The sequence below is a fragment of the Cydia strobilella genome, chromosome 2, assembly GCF_947568885.1.
Source record: "Cydia strobilella chromosome 2, ilCydStro3.1, whole genome shotgun sequence".
NCBI lineage: Eukaryota > Metazoa > Arthropoda > Insecta > Lepidoptera > Tortricidae > Cydia > Cydia strobilella.
Window position 1 is genome coordinate 19234460 of NC_086042.1, and position 15955 is coordinate 19250414.

The 15955-nt window shown below is 40.2% G+C and overlaps 2 protein-coding genes across 2 annotated transcripts; one reads left to right on the plus strand and one right to left on the minus strand.

Annotated features, from left to right (window-relative positions):
• Window positions 1-1684: 1684 nt before the first annotated feature.
• Window positions 1685-9352, minus strand: LOC134754104 (E3 ubiquitin-protein ligase arc-1-like). Its single transcript, XM_063690183.1, has 9 exons — window positions 9146-9352; window positions 8822-9063; window positions 7538-7622; window positions 6080-6366; window positions 5212-5292; window positions 4506-4631; window positions 3225-3368; window positions 2168-2259; window positions 1685-1962 (listed from the first exon to the last, which is right to left on the minus strand). The coding sequence occupies exons 1-9, from the start codon at window positions 9201-9203 to the stop codon at window positions 1803-1805; spliced, it is 1275 nt and encodes a 424-aa protein (XP_063546253.1). The 5' UTR covers window positions 9204-9352; the 3' UTR covers window positions 1685-1802.
• Window positions 9353-11179: 1827 nt separating this feature from the next.
• Window positions 11180-15796, plus strand: LOC134754204 (pre-mRNA-splicing factor 18). Its single transcript, XM_063690368.1, has 7 exons — window positions 11180-11362; window positions 11455-11584; window positions 11812-11987; window positions 12071-12151; window positions 13429-13563; window positions 14475-14687; window positions 15532-15796. Exons 1-7 carry the CDS (start codon window positions 11300-11302, stop codon window positions 15772-15774), a joined length of 1041 nt encoding a protein of 346 aa, XP_063546438.1. The 5' UTR covers window positions 11180-11299; the 3' UTR covers window positions 15775-15796.
• Window positions 15797-15955: the final 159 nt, after the last annotated feature.

Consider the following 15955-nt stretch of genomic DNA (forward strand, 5'->3'; position numbering starts at 1 on the left):
GTGTCAATGTGAAGTTTAAGTTTTCAATTTAAGCCAGAAGATGGCAGACCCTCCATTGTGCACGGATTTTATGGAATAATTGCCAGAAGCGCTAACAGAGCCGTAATGAAACTAGTGGCGCTGTCGACCTCGCAAATCTTCGTTTTGAAAATTTTCTAAAAGCTGAATTGACAAAAAAAATCTATATAATTATGGAACCTGCTTAAAAATGTTCACGTCACGAGAATCGTTTAAGAAAACCGACCTGTAGAGGAGAAGAGACAGACATATGACATCATTTTTGCTAAAGTTAAAACAGAGACGTTTCGCTCGCGCTTCAAGATCCGTCGGTCCAAAGATGACTAGAAATTTCGAGGGAAGACCGACTTGCGTGCCTGCTCGTTGCCCACCAGCTGCACGTAGTCGCTCACCAGCAGGCACGGCACAGCTCGCTCACACGCCCAGCTATCATCAGACTGTACCTCTAGTCGGAGGGAAGACCGGCTGGGGTGGCGGCGGCGGCACGGCGGCCAGCTGGCGGGAGGAGCGCAGCCCGTAGCGCGCCTGCGCGTTGCCCACCAGCTGCACGTAGTCGCTCACCAGCAGGCACGGCACAGCTCGCTCACACGCCCAGCTATCATCGGACTGTACCTCTAGTCGGAGGGAAGACCGGCTGGGGTGGCGGCGGCGGCACGGCGGCCAGCTGGCGGGAGGAGCGCAGACCGTAGCGCTCCTGCGCGTTGCCCACCAGCTGCACGTAGTCGCTCACCAGCAGGCACGGCACAGCTCGCTCACACGCCCAGCTATCATCAGACTGTACCTCTAGTCGGAGGGAAGACCGGCTGGGGTGGCGGCGGCGGCACGGCGGCCAGCTGGCGGGAGGAGCGCAGACCGTAGCGCTCCTGCGCGTTGCCCACCAGCTGCACGTAGTCGCTCACCAGCAGGCACGGCACAGCTCGCTCACACACCCAGCTATCATCAGACTGTACCTCTAGTCGGAGGGAAGACCGGCTGGGGTGGCGGCGGCGGCACGGCGGCCAGCTGGCGGGAGGAGCGCAGCCCGTAGCGCGCCTGCGCGTTGCCCACCAGCTGCACGTAGTCGCTCACCAGCAGGCAAGGCACAGCTCGCTCACACGCCCAGCTATCATCGGACTGTACCTCTAGTCGGAGGGAAGACCGGCTGGGGTGGCGGCGGCGGTACGGCGGCCAGCTGGCGGGAGGAGCGCAGACCGTAGCGCTCCTGCGCGTTGCCCACCAGCTGCACGTAGTCGCTCACCAGCAGGCACGGCACAGCTCGCTCACACGCCCAGCTATCATCAGACTGTACCTCTAGTCGGAGGGAAGACCGGCTGGGGTGGCGGCGGCGGCACGGCGGCCAGCTGGCGGGAGGAGCGCAGACCGTAGCGCTCCTGCGCGTTGCCCACCAGCTGCACGTAGTCGCTCACCAGCAGGCACGGCACAGCTCGCTCACACACCCAGCTATCATCAGAGTGTACGTCTGGTCGGAGGGAAGACCGGCTGGGGTGGCGCCGGTGGCACAGCGGCCAGCTGGCGGGAGGAGCGCAGCCCGTAGCGCTCCTGCGCGTTGCCCACCAGCTGCACGTAGTCGCTCACCAGCAGGCACGGCACAGCTCGCTCACACACCCAGCTATCATCAGACTGTACCTCTAGTCGGAGGGAAGACCGGCTGGGGTGGCGCCGGTGGCACAGCGGCCAGCTGGCGGGAGGAGCGCAGCCCGTAGCGCTCCTGCGCGTTGCCCACCAGCTGCACGTAGTCGCTCACCAGCAGGCACGGCACAGCTCGCTCACACACCCAGCTATCATCAGACTGTACCTCTAGTCGGAGGGAAGACCGGCTGGGGTGGCGGCGGCGGCACGGCGGCCAGCTGGCGGGAGGAGCGCAGACCGTAGCGCGCCTGCGCGTTGCCCACCAGCTGCACGTAGTCGCTCACCAGCAGGCACAGCTCCTCGCTCACGCACACCCTGCACCAAGCATCGCTATTAGTTTTATTATTACCCCCTTATTTACAAAACTTTACAAGCCTCAATTAGTTAACTTATGTTTTTTTAGTCAAAATGACAGATTAAGATAGGTTCTTAGCGCGTTTACAAATAATGCCCAGTTTATGTTTTCGATTCAGGTCATAAGTTATAATGCGTCATAGTTAATCATTGCTACTATACATACGTCAGTTTGTCCTTGTCGGATTCTTCTTTGGTCAAACACCAGGGTCTGTCAACTATGCTTTTAGCTTCTTCAAGGAGCGTCGACAGATTCGTCTGGAGGAGAGAATACAAAGGGTCAGTGATTATTTTCTAAAACAGGGTAACATATTAAAGAACCAGCCTAGTAAAACATAAAAACAGCTGAAGTAGATATCACTGTACAGTACGGCCACGTACAGTCAAGGTACCATTTCATACATTGTCAGTGACAATATAACATAATCATATGAAAGCGGCTAGGGATCTCATACTGTGACAATGTACCATATGGTACAGAAATCAAATTCCTTGACCGTAAATTTGCGGTAAATCTGGTTGTCAACACTTGACTTTTGACATTGAGTTGTAGTACTTGTAGTCCGTCCGTTTTTCTAACATCAAGTACGCCATAGCAAATGTAAATGTATATGTAATGGCCATAGTAAATGTAATGGCAGCGCGCGTTCCGATTACAAAAAGGAGCCGTAACATCTGTGGTCCAGGTAGCACAGGAAATCTCAGTAAGACCATATTTCAAAGAACTAGGAATTAATTAACTCTGCCGTCGATAGGAATCTATCAGATAGCAATATATACTTACGCCAATTTGAGCGAATTTAAAAAACGCTCAGACTCGGCGCGCTCTTTGCGGCACCCAAATAGGCTTCTCCCTGTGAAGCGACGACTGGCGAAGTCCGGAAAGGTCACTCACGTGATGAATCCGACCGTCAACAATAAATTACCGGAAGAAGTCACCTCAGCCCCATCCTTGCAATGTTTTTAAACTAAACTAAAAGCATGGCTTCTCGAGCACACATTTTATAGTTTTAATAAATTTTTAAATGTGAAGATATAATATACTACCTATACATAGTATATCGTAAATTATATAAATTCAATAAATAACGTACGACGTGGTTAAATAATTATAATACTGTATGTAATAATGAATTGACATGTAATAAGAATGATATTATAATAAATAACTATGAATATAAATCCTCTCTCTCAATCAAATAGTTCTTTGCCACTATAATTACCGTTTGGTTCTTCTCACACTCCAGGGCTGACTTCAATGCGTTCATGAGTTGCTTGGACTGCTTGATAGCGATGGCCACCTCATCTCTGACGCCGAGTAACGACTCGCGTTCGATGCGCCGCAGCCGGGAGATGTTCGCCATTACCTAGGACCAATTTTACGTTGTATATTTAGGGTTCCGTACCTCAAAAGGAAAAACGGAACTCTTATAGGATCACTTTGTTGTCCGTCCGTCCGTCTGTCGCGTGGAGGTATCGAGTTAAAATTAAAACCAGAAACTTATGTCTACAAAGAGCCTACCGCGAACCATGTCCGACGTGTTGCCTCTCTATCGCACTTGTGAATTCATACGTAAGTGTGACAGGGAGACAACACGTCGAACGTGGTTCGCGGTAGGCCCTCAGTCCTTTGAAGCTGAAAAAAAAATCAAACTACTAAGTTAACGTAAAAAAAAGTTACGGCCGTTTAAGCCGCAAAAAACGCATATTTATAGGGTACTTACCGTTGACCTAGAACTATAAATTTGGCAAGTAATATCGTCTTACATTACAAGTACAGGGAAAAATCTGAAAACTATAAATTTGTAAAAAATAATAAACAAATAAGTTTAATTTGTATGGAACCCTCGCCTCCGCGGGAGAGTTCGACTCGCACTTGTCTGTTTTTTTTTTGTAATGTTGTATTTCATTGTATTTTGATTTGCATATTCAAACTTTATTTTAACATATGGTGCCTTGGTGCAGAATCAATCTAGCAAAACTGTTTTGCTGATTTGTGTTTCACTATATTCTATTTAACCTTTTTACCCGACTAAAGAGAAGGTTTATGATTTTAACAGTCTATGTATGCGGGTGTGTTTGTGTGACGACATACTGTTCCACTTTAATTTATATCAAACAATTATAGAATAGAATAGAATAGAATAATGTTTATTGTATAACTGTGTACGTACAAAGGTGGTAATTAAAAATAATAAGTATCAACAGTTGCCTGCTAGGGCGTACAATTATGGTAGACAATCTACCTATCTTAGAACTAAACTTATACTTAAAATAATTAATCATTACTTAATTAATTAATAATTAATTATTGCTTAATTAATTAATAATTAATTATTACTTAATTATTGGTGAATTATGCATCAATAGATTTATTTTTATGAAACGAGTAACAGTCAACTATTTTAACCAACTTTGAAAGAAAAGTAAGTTCTTTTTATGATACTCGCAGTTGAGATAAAGTTTTTCAAACATATTGTTAATACTGTAATTTAAAAAAGCACCTCCTGCCGGTGGACCTGCACTACCGCCTGCAATTTGGAGAAATGCTGCTCGATTGTCGCCGTCACCTGGAGGAGCTCGGGCGATCCGCTGTCCTTGTCTATCTTGATGAGTTGGTCACCAATGTCCTACATTAGTTTAAAAAGATTAGGTACGACTTGCTTCCAGCAACATAAATATCTGAAGTGGGGTAGGTTACCCTTATAATATGTAGTGCAATAAGCTTTACAAATTATCAGAAATTTGTTGACTCATCACTCATCATCTTCCTCGCGTTGTCCCGGCATTTTGCCACGGCTCATGGGAGCCTGGGGTGCGCTTGGCAACCAATCCCAAGAATACAAAGAATGTAAAGAATTGTTGACTATGGTATAGAATAAATAAATAAATATTAGGGGACATATCTTACACAGATCAACTTAGCCCCGAACTAAGCAAAGGTTATAAGGGTGCTAGGCCACAATATACATACTTACATAGATAAATGCATACTTATATACATAGAAAACACCCATGACTCAGGAACAAATATCACACAAATAAATGCCCTTACCGGGATTCGAATCTAGGACCATCGGCTTCACAGGCAGGGTCGTCAGAATAGATGTACAAATATATCTCTCAAATTAGGATGGTACTATGCCATCAATATTTTGATTATGTTTTTAAAGTTTGATATAAATTTGATCTACACAAAATAGTACTTACAACTGCGGTTTTGGTTAGCCTCCGGAATGTAGCGTCAACTTGGGGACGTATTTCACGTAAGTCTGATAAAAACTTCTCATTCTACAACAAAAAAAAAACAAGATTTATTATATAAACTTTGTTAGTACCTACAGCTCATTATATGAATTACTTGCCAATCCTGTGTTACAAATTATGGAAGTTTCAATCTGTCTAATGTATATCTTGTACATGGATACAAAAACCGGCCAAGTGCGTGTCGGACTCGCCCACCGAGGGTTACGTACTTTTTAGTATTTGTTGTTATAGCGGCAACAGAAATACATCATCTGTGAAAACTTCAACTGTCTAGCTATCACGGTTCATGAGATGCAGCCAGGCAGACGGACAGACGGACAGTGGAGTCCAGTGGAGTCTTAGTAATAGGGTCCCGTTTTCACCCTTTGAGTACGGAACCCTAAAAAGCACAAATAGGTTATGTGATGATGATGATAAACCTTTGTTTAATTTTGTCTCCTTCTAGTAAACTCAAATATAAATAATTATCAACGGCGTGTTAGATTTGACGAAGTTTATGTTATAGATGTGTAAATAAGTGTCGAAATGGGACCAACTGCAATAAAATATTATAAAGTCAGAAATGTAGATCAAAGTTAGATATTTTCACTGAAAAGTTGAGAACCCATAAAGGTTCAAACTAAATTGATGCAAAATATTGACATTGTAGATCAGGAAACTAGTGCATAGTGTTATGATAAACTACTCATATTATGTATATTTAAATTATACTGTACAAAGACCAAAATCATTCTATTTTTTTCACTGCCAATCAACTTCCAATCAGTCAGTATGTATTAAACTGTAAAATTCGACATACACGCAAACTTACAATTTCAAGAATAGACACAACATCATGGTTTTTGCAAGACTTCTCAGAACCGACCATCAGACAATCCATGCAAACCGACTTGGCACAATCTTTACAGTAATAATTGAGCGATTTCTGACAATGGACTTTGCAGTTATCAGCTGTTACTTGTAGTTGAATATTCTGCAGAACATGGTTCTTGAACACCACAAAGTTCTTGTGCGACTTCTCGAAGCAGGAGGCACATATGACAGTGGCACATTGTTGGCACATTTGTGTTGTTGCACTGTCACATTCTAAGCATTGGCCTGTAAACATAGAAAAACAACAATAAAATGATGGACGATGTTGTTGGTCTCACACTATATTATTCTTTATATTCTATTTCTGTGCCTAAACCCTGTGTGTTATTGAAGTTGGTATGAAAATTAATAGCATCTATGATAAACATACCTTTTAGAAAATTGAACATTGGGAAAATTTATTTACTTATTAGGTATTTGTGCATGTTAGTTTTTATGTTATATATAAGGATTACTGTCTCAGCTGTTAATTATTTTGTTCAGGTGCATGATTCCATTTTGTTATTGAGCGCTTCAATCGCCAACAAACTGGTTACAGTTTGGCGATGCATAAATTTTGTTTGTAAGCATGTACCCTTTGTGTAAATAAATAAAAAAAAATAAAAAAATTAATTGATTATCTTTGATTTTATCTTTTAAAGTACCTATGGCAAAGCAAAATTTTTAGACAAATACAAACAGGTTTTTTCATTATAACTCTTAACCAAATCTGTTGTGTACCTCTGTACAGTCGAAGGCAAAAATATCAATCCAGACAAATGGCTCAAAAATATGTGATTGTCTAAAGTGTAAGAGTGTACTCATATTTTTGAAACTTTGGGAATGTATATATATTTATGCTCTTGACTGTACACAACAGCTACAAGACGTAGACTTTTAGACATTAACAGTAATTATTGATAATTTGAAAAAAATATTATTATTAATTAAAGTCTTGATTGGCAGAGATTGAACTTACGTATTTGTAATAAATATATTTATTTTATTTACTTTTTTGTACAATTTCTAATAAAAAAATTGATAAATCTGAAAAAATTGATATCTACTTAAGCATTTTGTTTTATTATATAATTTTTTAATGCAATTCATTTTCAGCACCTGCTAATTCATAATATGTTTACACAGGAATTCAATTTAATAAGCACAAAAGCACCTATTACCATGGTCACTGGTTAATACATTTAATTAAGTAAATACATTTTTTTAAATCCTAGTATCTTTATATTATATTGGCATGTGTAAGTTATATATGAGTGGTATTCCATCTGTCCAATATCTTGGTGCAATGTGTATTTTGTCTCACATTTTGCTTAATGAGAGACAATGACATTGTACAGGTGTAATTCCAAATTTGTAATTAAATTACATCAAGAAAGAAGGAGTGAAACCACCATACCTTGAGTCTGGTCAGTGCTGTCAAGTATGGCTTGCAAATCTATAAAATATTCTTTTGCTTTCTTCTCTTCTACTTCAGGTTTTTCCTTTAAAAAAAAGTTCCTGCTTATAGTTAGGAGAAGAATCAAAATTGCTCAGTGGTATATAGACAATTATGAACACACTCCTGTATTGTTTATGAATAAATACTATGGCTATAACATTTATATCCTGACATCAGGAAACCTTTATAAAATTCTAAACAAGCATGTTATTGAGACCAGCCATTTGAAAATGCAAAAAGGCTCCATGAAGGCAGTTGTTAATTTGGCAAGAAGTTGTTTGGTTACAAATATTTGGTTTACTGCATAGAATTCATCTTCAACTTTACATGCTGTAAAACTTTAACAAAACTTCAAAATATACAAAAGTAAATATTCATAAGGTTTATCAAAGTACACAAACCATTTGTTTGAGCTAAATTATTATAATTTAGTTGAGACTTTGCCTCCTTGTGTGTGTTTTACTGCGTACAATGGGCTGTGCTCTGAAGAATTGTTTGACATGATGCTAATGGCCGTGTTCATCCTCACACCCTAGAACCTAAATGGTTGCATACTGTGCAGTTTTACCATCAGGCGGGCCTTATGCTTGTTTGCCACCGATGTGGTAGAAAAATTTATAAAGTTTTAGGTTTTATCCAAGAAATTCTTTGAGTATTTTTTTTGTGCAGTTTTCTATCAATAAATAACCATAACTAAAAATGTGGTATTTTCTATAAAAAGGGACCTTATTGTTGATGGCGCTTACGCCATTATTAACGATGCTCCAATATAAATACAATGCCGCGCAGAGCTGTGCGGCGTAAGCATTATCGACAATAAGGTCCCTTTTCATAGAAAATGCCCCAAATGATCACAGATATATTTTTTCTGAAGAATTACTATTAGAGTTGTGCCATTCTTGAGAACATTCTCCGTTTTGTATGGGGAATATTCTCCCTGGAGAATATTTCCTATAGTAAACAGAGAAAGTTCTTGAGAACCTCTAATAACTATAATCACTATGAGATTTCTTTATTTTGACATATCTCATTTATCTCTGTCAGTTGCTTAAAGGTTAGCTGGAAGACACAAGTTCGCCTTTGAACACTTTTATTATACTCACACTGTGCCATGTACTTGTTTTGTGCAATAGTGTTTTACTATTACTACTTGATTTCACTACAATTCAACTTGACCTGCTCCACAAGAATGCTGACATTGCAGCATTTTTTTAAATTAAAATGTGTTACCACAATAGTTACCACAATCATCGTGAGTGCCAGCTCCCCCAGCACATTCACATTCACGGGGAACAGACTGTACAACTGTATCTTATTCAGAAGCAGCTTCGCGATATCCGTAGTCTTGATCTCCATCGTCCGCAAACATATCTTGCACTCTATCGGCTCGCCGGACTTCACAATGTTGCGAACGCAACATTCGCATATGGAGTGGCCACATTTTATGAAAAGAGGAATGTTCGATTTAGGTTCCGGCGCCAAGCCTGCAGGTAAATGAAAACGTGTAATAAAATAATTTTAAAAGAATTTGTGTTTTTTTTTGTTCTAGATAAATAAACAACTTACTTTTCAAACTGTATGTTTGACAACAGTTAGGGCACGAGTTTATGATTTTCTCATCCATATTGTCACTATAATGAGATATAGCTTCTTGTAGTCATATTAATGCTTATCGCGAAAAGTTATTCTTAGGCACAGATTTCTACCCTTGAATCATGTATTACGACAAAATACGTACAAAGCCGTTTCGGTTTTTGCGAATAAGAATAACCAAGAACAAAAAAACTTACTTTTATTCAAATGACATTTAATGTGTTGCTGTTGCTAGTTCCAAAATTTTGTCGATTGCATATAAAATGCTTCGGTGTAAAGCGTCCTCCAGACTACGCAGCGCGAAGCCGCGAACGCGAGTGTGGAGTCGATTTCGCTGATTAGCGAACTAGACTCCACACTCGCGTTCGCGCCGCGATTCGCACACGAGTGTGGCCCTACCTTTACGATACGGGCTGTCCGTCAGACTCGTCAATCCTTTTTTTTTTTCAAACATAAATACGTAACAGACTACCGCACCGCACCACGACCTTGATATAGTTTGTCAAGGGACTGTCTCATTTCGGGCTTAGACGGAGAGAGTCATACTGTCTTTGTCTTGCACTGGTGCTGGCGCCCAGAAGAAGGGGATGAATGTAGTTTTTTTTTTTTCTCATTTACTGACAAGAGTTGCTTAACCAACTATAGTAAGGCGGACGCCGTACGTGCGTTAAGAATGCAACTACAAGTTAGAGCGAGAAAGAGACATTTTGCTGCACCAAGCTCGCGGTGCGATGCGACGCACATATAAAAGCCGTAACACACCATCGCACCGCACCAAGGTCATTGTGCGACGTACCCATAAGTACGAGCGAGAAAGCGATATCTTTTTCACCTCAGCAGCTCGAACAAGCCCACTTTCGTCACTCCCTGAAGTGAGGAAAGTGCGACTTTCGTCACTCCAGGGAGTGAAACAAAGTAGATTTTCAATTTAGTGAAGGCCATGAACTGCCACTTTATACTTCGGGGTCTATTACAAATTCGAAATACATTTTAACCTTTATTATGTTCTCACTACTGGGGTGAAAAATTATATGTCACCCGAGAGCAAAGTTATTTTACATCTCGTGTTTTTGAGTCCCTCGCTAGGCTCAAAATTCTAACTTATCTTTCGCTTACTCGGGACTCAAAATCAACACTCGCAAGAAAAACCAATTTTCCTTTCTTGTTGCACAAATAACTATTTCTCGCTCTTACTTATGGGTGCGTTGCGATGGTGTGTTAAGGTATATCCAGAATATGTTATCTATGGCATCATACGTGATTTAGCTATTTTTCCATTTTGTTTTGTTTTGTTGTAAAACCGTACGACTTTTAGCGTGCGCATAAACGCACGGAATTTTCATTCGGTTTCCGTATGTAATGACTGGTGCCGCCGGCGGGGACGTCCACCACGCGACCACATCGACACATTCAGTCCCTTACAAAGTCCCTTATCAACCCGGTACCGCCGCGTACCGGTTAGCATCACTCCGACAGTCGTCGGGCCTACCTGAGTTTCTTGCTGGAGTCTTCTCGGCTAGGCTAGGTTGTAGCAAACCAGCGATAAAACTCCCATTAGCTCGATTCCCTTTACACCCTCAGATCAGGTTGAGATGGGTTGAGACCGCTCAACCGATCTGCGTTGGAGCGAAAACTCTTTAGGAGTATTCCAGGGTAGGAAAACCGTCTCGTGTGATGCGGAAGGGTCCTGGATTTTCCCCAGGCTACCATCCCCCACACAGTCCTGCCGCTCTAATTGCCCTAGTGCAATAGAGCCCAAGTCAAGTAAAAAAAAAAAGACTGGTGCAAGCGAGACAGCACTGTCTCATTTCAAACATAGACAGATATAATCATACTATCTTTGTCTTACACTAGTACTAGCACCCAAAAAAAAACGTTGACTTTTTTGGTTCTTATTTACTGCCAATTTGGTTTGACCAACTATAGTTCGCTACTTCGGGCACGAGAGTGGGGTTAAATATGACAGTGACAGACACAACACTAGTCAACACAAACAGATAGCATAGTGGTGTGGAGCATATGTTTTGTGCATCTATTTTTGTATATTGACGGCGTTGTTTAGCAATTAGTTTATGTTTATTCAATAAGATTCAGTCAAAAACGTAGGTACTTTAGAAACTCGAATTTATGGATATCTTAAAAGCAGAAATTGCTAAGAAACGGAAGCTACTCGAGGAAAAGAATATTTTGGTAAGCTCTAACACCTCTAGCACAACAACAATATTTTACAATATCAACTACTTAGTAAATACCACCTAATCACATAATATTTAATTTTACAGAATGCGAATAAAAAGTATTTCAAAAGAGGAGACCTTCTCGCAAAGGAACAAGAGGAGTATTTCAAGAAATATGGTCAATCCAGTAAAGAAGCCGAGGAAGATAAGCACACAGTAGAAAAGCGGGAAAAAGGTACCTATATTTTCGAACTGTGGTGGAAGTTCAGATACATAGTACAAGTACCTATTTAAGCCATGTATCCAAAACATCAAGTCATGTATCAATCTGTAGGAATGGTAGTGTACAAGATATGCTTCAGCTTGAACATTAAAATGATTAGTTGTGCTGTAGCATCTTGAATTATTTAATCTGTTATTCCAATTGCATGTATCCAAAATTTTTGTAATACAAAATTTCAGCTAAGAGACAAGAAAGCAATGAATCAGAGCAAACAGAAAGTGCACCTCTACCAAGATCAGAGGTTATAAAACGGTTGAGAGAGAGGGGCCATCCAATACTATTGTATGGTGAAAGTGAAGTACAAGCATTCAGAAGATTGCGGAGAATTGAAATACAAGAACCTGAAGCCAACAGGGTAACATGCCACACTAACTGATTTTTACATATTAAACTTGTAAGCAAAAAAATAAAATATATGAATTGCTGCTTTGTTTTTAGGGTTTTAGAAATGATTTTCAAGAAGCTATGGACAAAGTGGATGAAGCTTACCTTAATGAAATATTAGCCCTTGGAACACAAGTAAGTTTTTTATTTTTGTATTACATTTACATGTTTCAGGCCCTATGGTAATTTTTTTTGAGGCAAATTTTATCAGTCAGTCGCAATGGTTAATCTCTGCTCAGGCGCAATGTCTGTCTGCATCACATTGAAAATATTCATTGAGAAAGGTCTCCAGTAAGAGATGCACCGGATATTCGGTTACTATCCGGTCTTCTTGTCCTAAGCCTTATCCCATCATCTGGGGTCGGCTCTCCTTGTCTGCATTTTCCACTGTTCCCGGTTTTGGGCTACGGTGTTGTCTATTCCTATCTCTTTTAGGTCCTTCTGGACCGTCGTCAACCAGGTGGCGGGCCGTCTTCCGGCGCCTCGTGCTGTCGTGGGTATGCTCAGGGCAGCTCGTACCATATGGTCTTCAGGGTGGCGGAGTACATGTCCATACCATCATAGGCGGCGTTCTTTAACCTTGTCGATTATGGGCGCGATCTTATAACTCCCTCTGATGTGGATATTCCGTACTTTGTCCAGCAGTGTGACACCCGCTGACCAGCGTAACATGCGCATTTCTGTCGTGTGTAGCTTAGACAGCTGCTGTTTATTGGATGCCCAACACTCTGTACCATATAGTATAGCGGGTCTTATTGCTGTTTTATAAAGTTTTCCCTTGAGTTTGGTTACTATCCGGTATCCAGCCTATCCGGCCCTTATTGTAATATCCGACCGGATACCGGATAGTAACTTGCTTGATTTTGGGGTACACAAATTGAATCTAAAAAACAGTTTCGGTTATAATCTAAGTTGTTAATGATAATTTAAAAATTCATGTGTAACATTTGCGTAACACATCCGACGTATTATTTGTTTATAGCAAAATACGTGAGCACACGTGTACTTTAATCGAAGTTATTCCGTAATGATAAAACTCGTTTCGAACCTAGAAATGAGTCCGCGCGAACGTTCACTACGAAACTGGTCAAAACCTGCACAACGCGCACCTGCAATACTCAAAATGTTCCGCCGGTCGAATATTCGGCGGCCGGATACCGGATATTTGGTCGACGGTCGGTCGGTTTTTACGCAGTGGTATTTTTCTTTCAATTAACAAATTAGTATTATATTAGTATTATAATTATTATTAATTTAGTAATTATTAATGAAATAGACTAAAAAAAGTATTATAATGAAAATATTTATATTTGTTTCAATTTTATTGTTTTGCTTTTTTTTACCAAAGTAAAGAAGGCTGAGAAGTGAAATTAAATTGTTGCACGTTGTTATAATTTGCTTTTGTTTTTTAGAGTGATACTGAGAAGTCATTAAAAGAAGATGCCTTAGATGATTCTGTCACATATGAGTTTATTCAAGAGATGGCCAAAACCATGGGTCAAGGAGACAGGAATCATGATATGAATGTTATCATGACACTGCTACAGGTAAAAATATACCTTATAAGTATAAAATAGTAATATAAAAGTTACTTTATTGCTATTATATTAAGGTCAATATGGGGAAGACCAACATAAAATTGATTGCTGAGAAGACCGTGATAGCGCTAGAATTCCAGTATTTGTATACATATGTTGCTCAGACACAACCAGAAAAGAAGAGTTTCACTCCTTCTGCACAACTGATGTTCTGTTAGTGGAGACGATTGATTTTAATTTGTCAAGTACTGGTTTCAACTTGCGGGTCAAATATCTCGGACATTTTTGATTTTAGAGAAAAGTTTTTCCTACAAAACATGCTTATTTTAGCGTATTCACTACGATAACACAATAAAAAATAGGTGTCATAATACCATCACTCCGATGAAAATTGTCGGCACCCCCTTTGCTTTAGTCCAACCCGAAAACAACTTTTAAGCTTAACAAATTTTCTAATCATCAGAAACAGCATGACTGTTTAGTTTATAATTAATAAGATATGCAACGGATAGTTGTTTGGCCGGATACCGGATGTTCGGCCTGGCCATCGGCCGAATATTCGGTATCCGGCCGGCGGAACTATACCTACATTTCAGTTTTTCAGATGCGCATTGTGCAGGTTTTGACCTGTTTCGTAGTGAACGTTCGCGCGGACTCATTTCTAGGTTCGAAATGAGTGCGCGTGCAAGTGAGTGGGAATGTTTAAATTGTTTTAAAATAATTAACGAATACGATTATGACCTTGACTGTTTCTGAAATCCAATTTGTTTACTCCGAAATCAAGCAAAGTTACTATCCGGTATCCGGCCGGATATTAAAATAAGGGCCGGATACCTGATAGTAACCGAATATCCGGTGCATCTCTATTAATAATTATATTATCTTCTGCCATTTATTTCAAAAAGCTTTTTTTTTTTCAGTTTCTTTTAACAATGTGGGGACAGCAACTCAATTCTGCAACTGCAGCTGAGAAAAATACAGTAAAGCATAAAATGACTCGTGCAACATACACCCAAACACAGGTGTACCTCAAACCCCTAATGCGCAAACTCAAAAAGAAAAATCTACCAGAAGACATCTGTGACAGTCTCATGGAAATCACTAAGTGCTTATTGGAGAGAAATTACCTAATGGTATGTATGCTGTTAATATTTCTGATTACATACTCGTAATTATGTGAAGTTCTGAGGTATTATAAAAGTAAAAACCCATTATGGATGTATGATATTAAAACAGGAATGCTCTGGTCACACACTGCACACACGTTGCTTATCGCGTACTAATAACCCACTAAGAAATGCTCGAGAGCATCAGTGTTAGTAATCCTATATCAAATGGCGCGCTAGCGGCGCATTATGGCCTACCGCAAACAACATCCAAAAAAGCTACTGCATAGAATACATTTAGACTCCCTGCTTTATTGTAACAATAAAATATCGTGGTTTTGCTGTGGACGACCATGCTACAGTATAACAAAACCTAATTGATGATATATTAGTACCAAAGATAAATATAACTCCGTAATAGATGGATACAGTCTAAGGAAAAAACGTGCCTCGAAAATCAAGAAAATTTGATTCTCGTTCAGAGGGCGCTACTAGTTTTGGCCTACAGTCGTATAGATGGCGTTGACGGTTTCGTTTGTTATTTAACAATTTAAACGCATATCAGTGAAAGAACATGGGTCAAAATCATCAAAATAATTAATGCAAATAAAAAAAATAATTTATATATATTTAAATACATTTTATCGTATTTTTACAAATCTTCAATTTTAATTTTAAAGTGTCGACAGATGGCAGTGAATTTACTGGGGTTACAAAATTTACTATGACAGTACCGCTCTAGTATAAGTTACTCTATGATTAGTACGTACTACTACCTGATTAATCAGTATGCAAACAGGAAGAAATACTGTACTAACAAGTCAGGATAGCCCAAAAATGTATGACTGACAACTTATTCCCTCTTTCCCAGGCGAGTGACGCGTACCTCCAGATGGCGATTGGTAATGCTCCATGGCCCATCGGCGTGACTATGGTCGGTATTCACGCCCGTACAGGACGAGAGAAGATTTTCTCCAAGAATGTGGCTCACGTCATGAACGACGAAACTCAACGGAAATACATTCAAGCACTCAAAAGACTCATGACTAAATGCCAAGAATATTTTCCAACTGATCCTTCTAGATGTGTTGAGTATACCACAACAGTACAATAAATATCTACCTGTTGGGAAAATATGGCGTCTTTTATTATTCCCTATATTTATCTATAACGTGATAACTGTATATTTTGTATAAAAGATATGTTCAATGCTTAACACGAGTCCAGCGCGATAGTATTTCGCGCGGACCGCAGACTACTAGTTTTTTGAAACTATTTTCATTGGAAAGGGATGG

Excerpts from the sequence above, each read along its gene's own strand:
- LOC134754104 (XM_063690183.1), bottom strand. The coding sequence starts at position 9,203 with ATGGATGAGAAAATCATAAACTCGTGCCCTAACTGTTGTCAAACATAC. Across the intron at positions 5,293-6,079 it reads TTGTGTCTATTCTTGAAATT|AATGAGAAGTTTTTATCAGA; the intron begins GTAAGTTTGCGT and ends TTTTTGTTGTAG. Across the intron at positions 3,369-4,505 it reads TGCAGGTCCACCGGCAGGAG|GTAATGGCGAACATCTCCCG; the intron begins GTGCTTTTTTAA and ends AATTGGTCCTAG.
- LOC134754204 (XM_063690368.1), top strand. The coding sequence starts at position 11,300 with ATGGATATCTTAAAAGCAGAAATTGCTAAGAAACGGAAGCTACTCGAG. Across the intron at positions 11,363-11,454 it reads TCGAGGAAAAGAATATTTTG|AATGCGAATAAAAAGTATTT; the intron begins GTAAGCTCTAAC and ends TTAATTTTACAG. Across the intron at positions 12,152-13,428 it reads TATTAGCCCTTGGAACACAA|AGTGATACTGAGAAGTCATT; the intron begins GTAAGTTTTTTA and ends TTTGTTTTTTAG.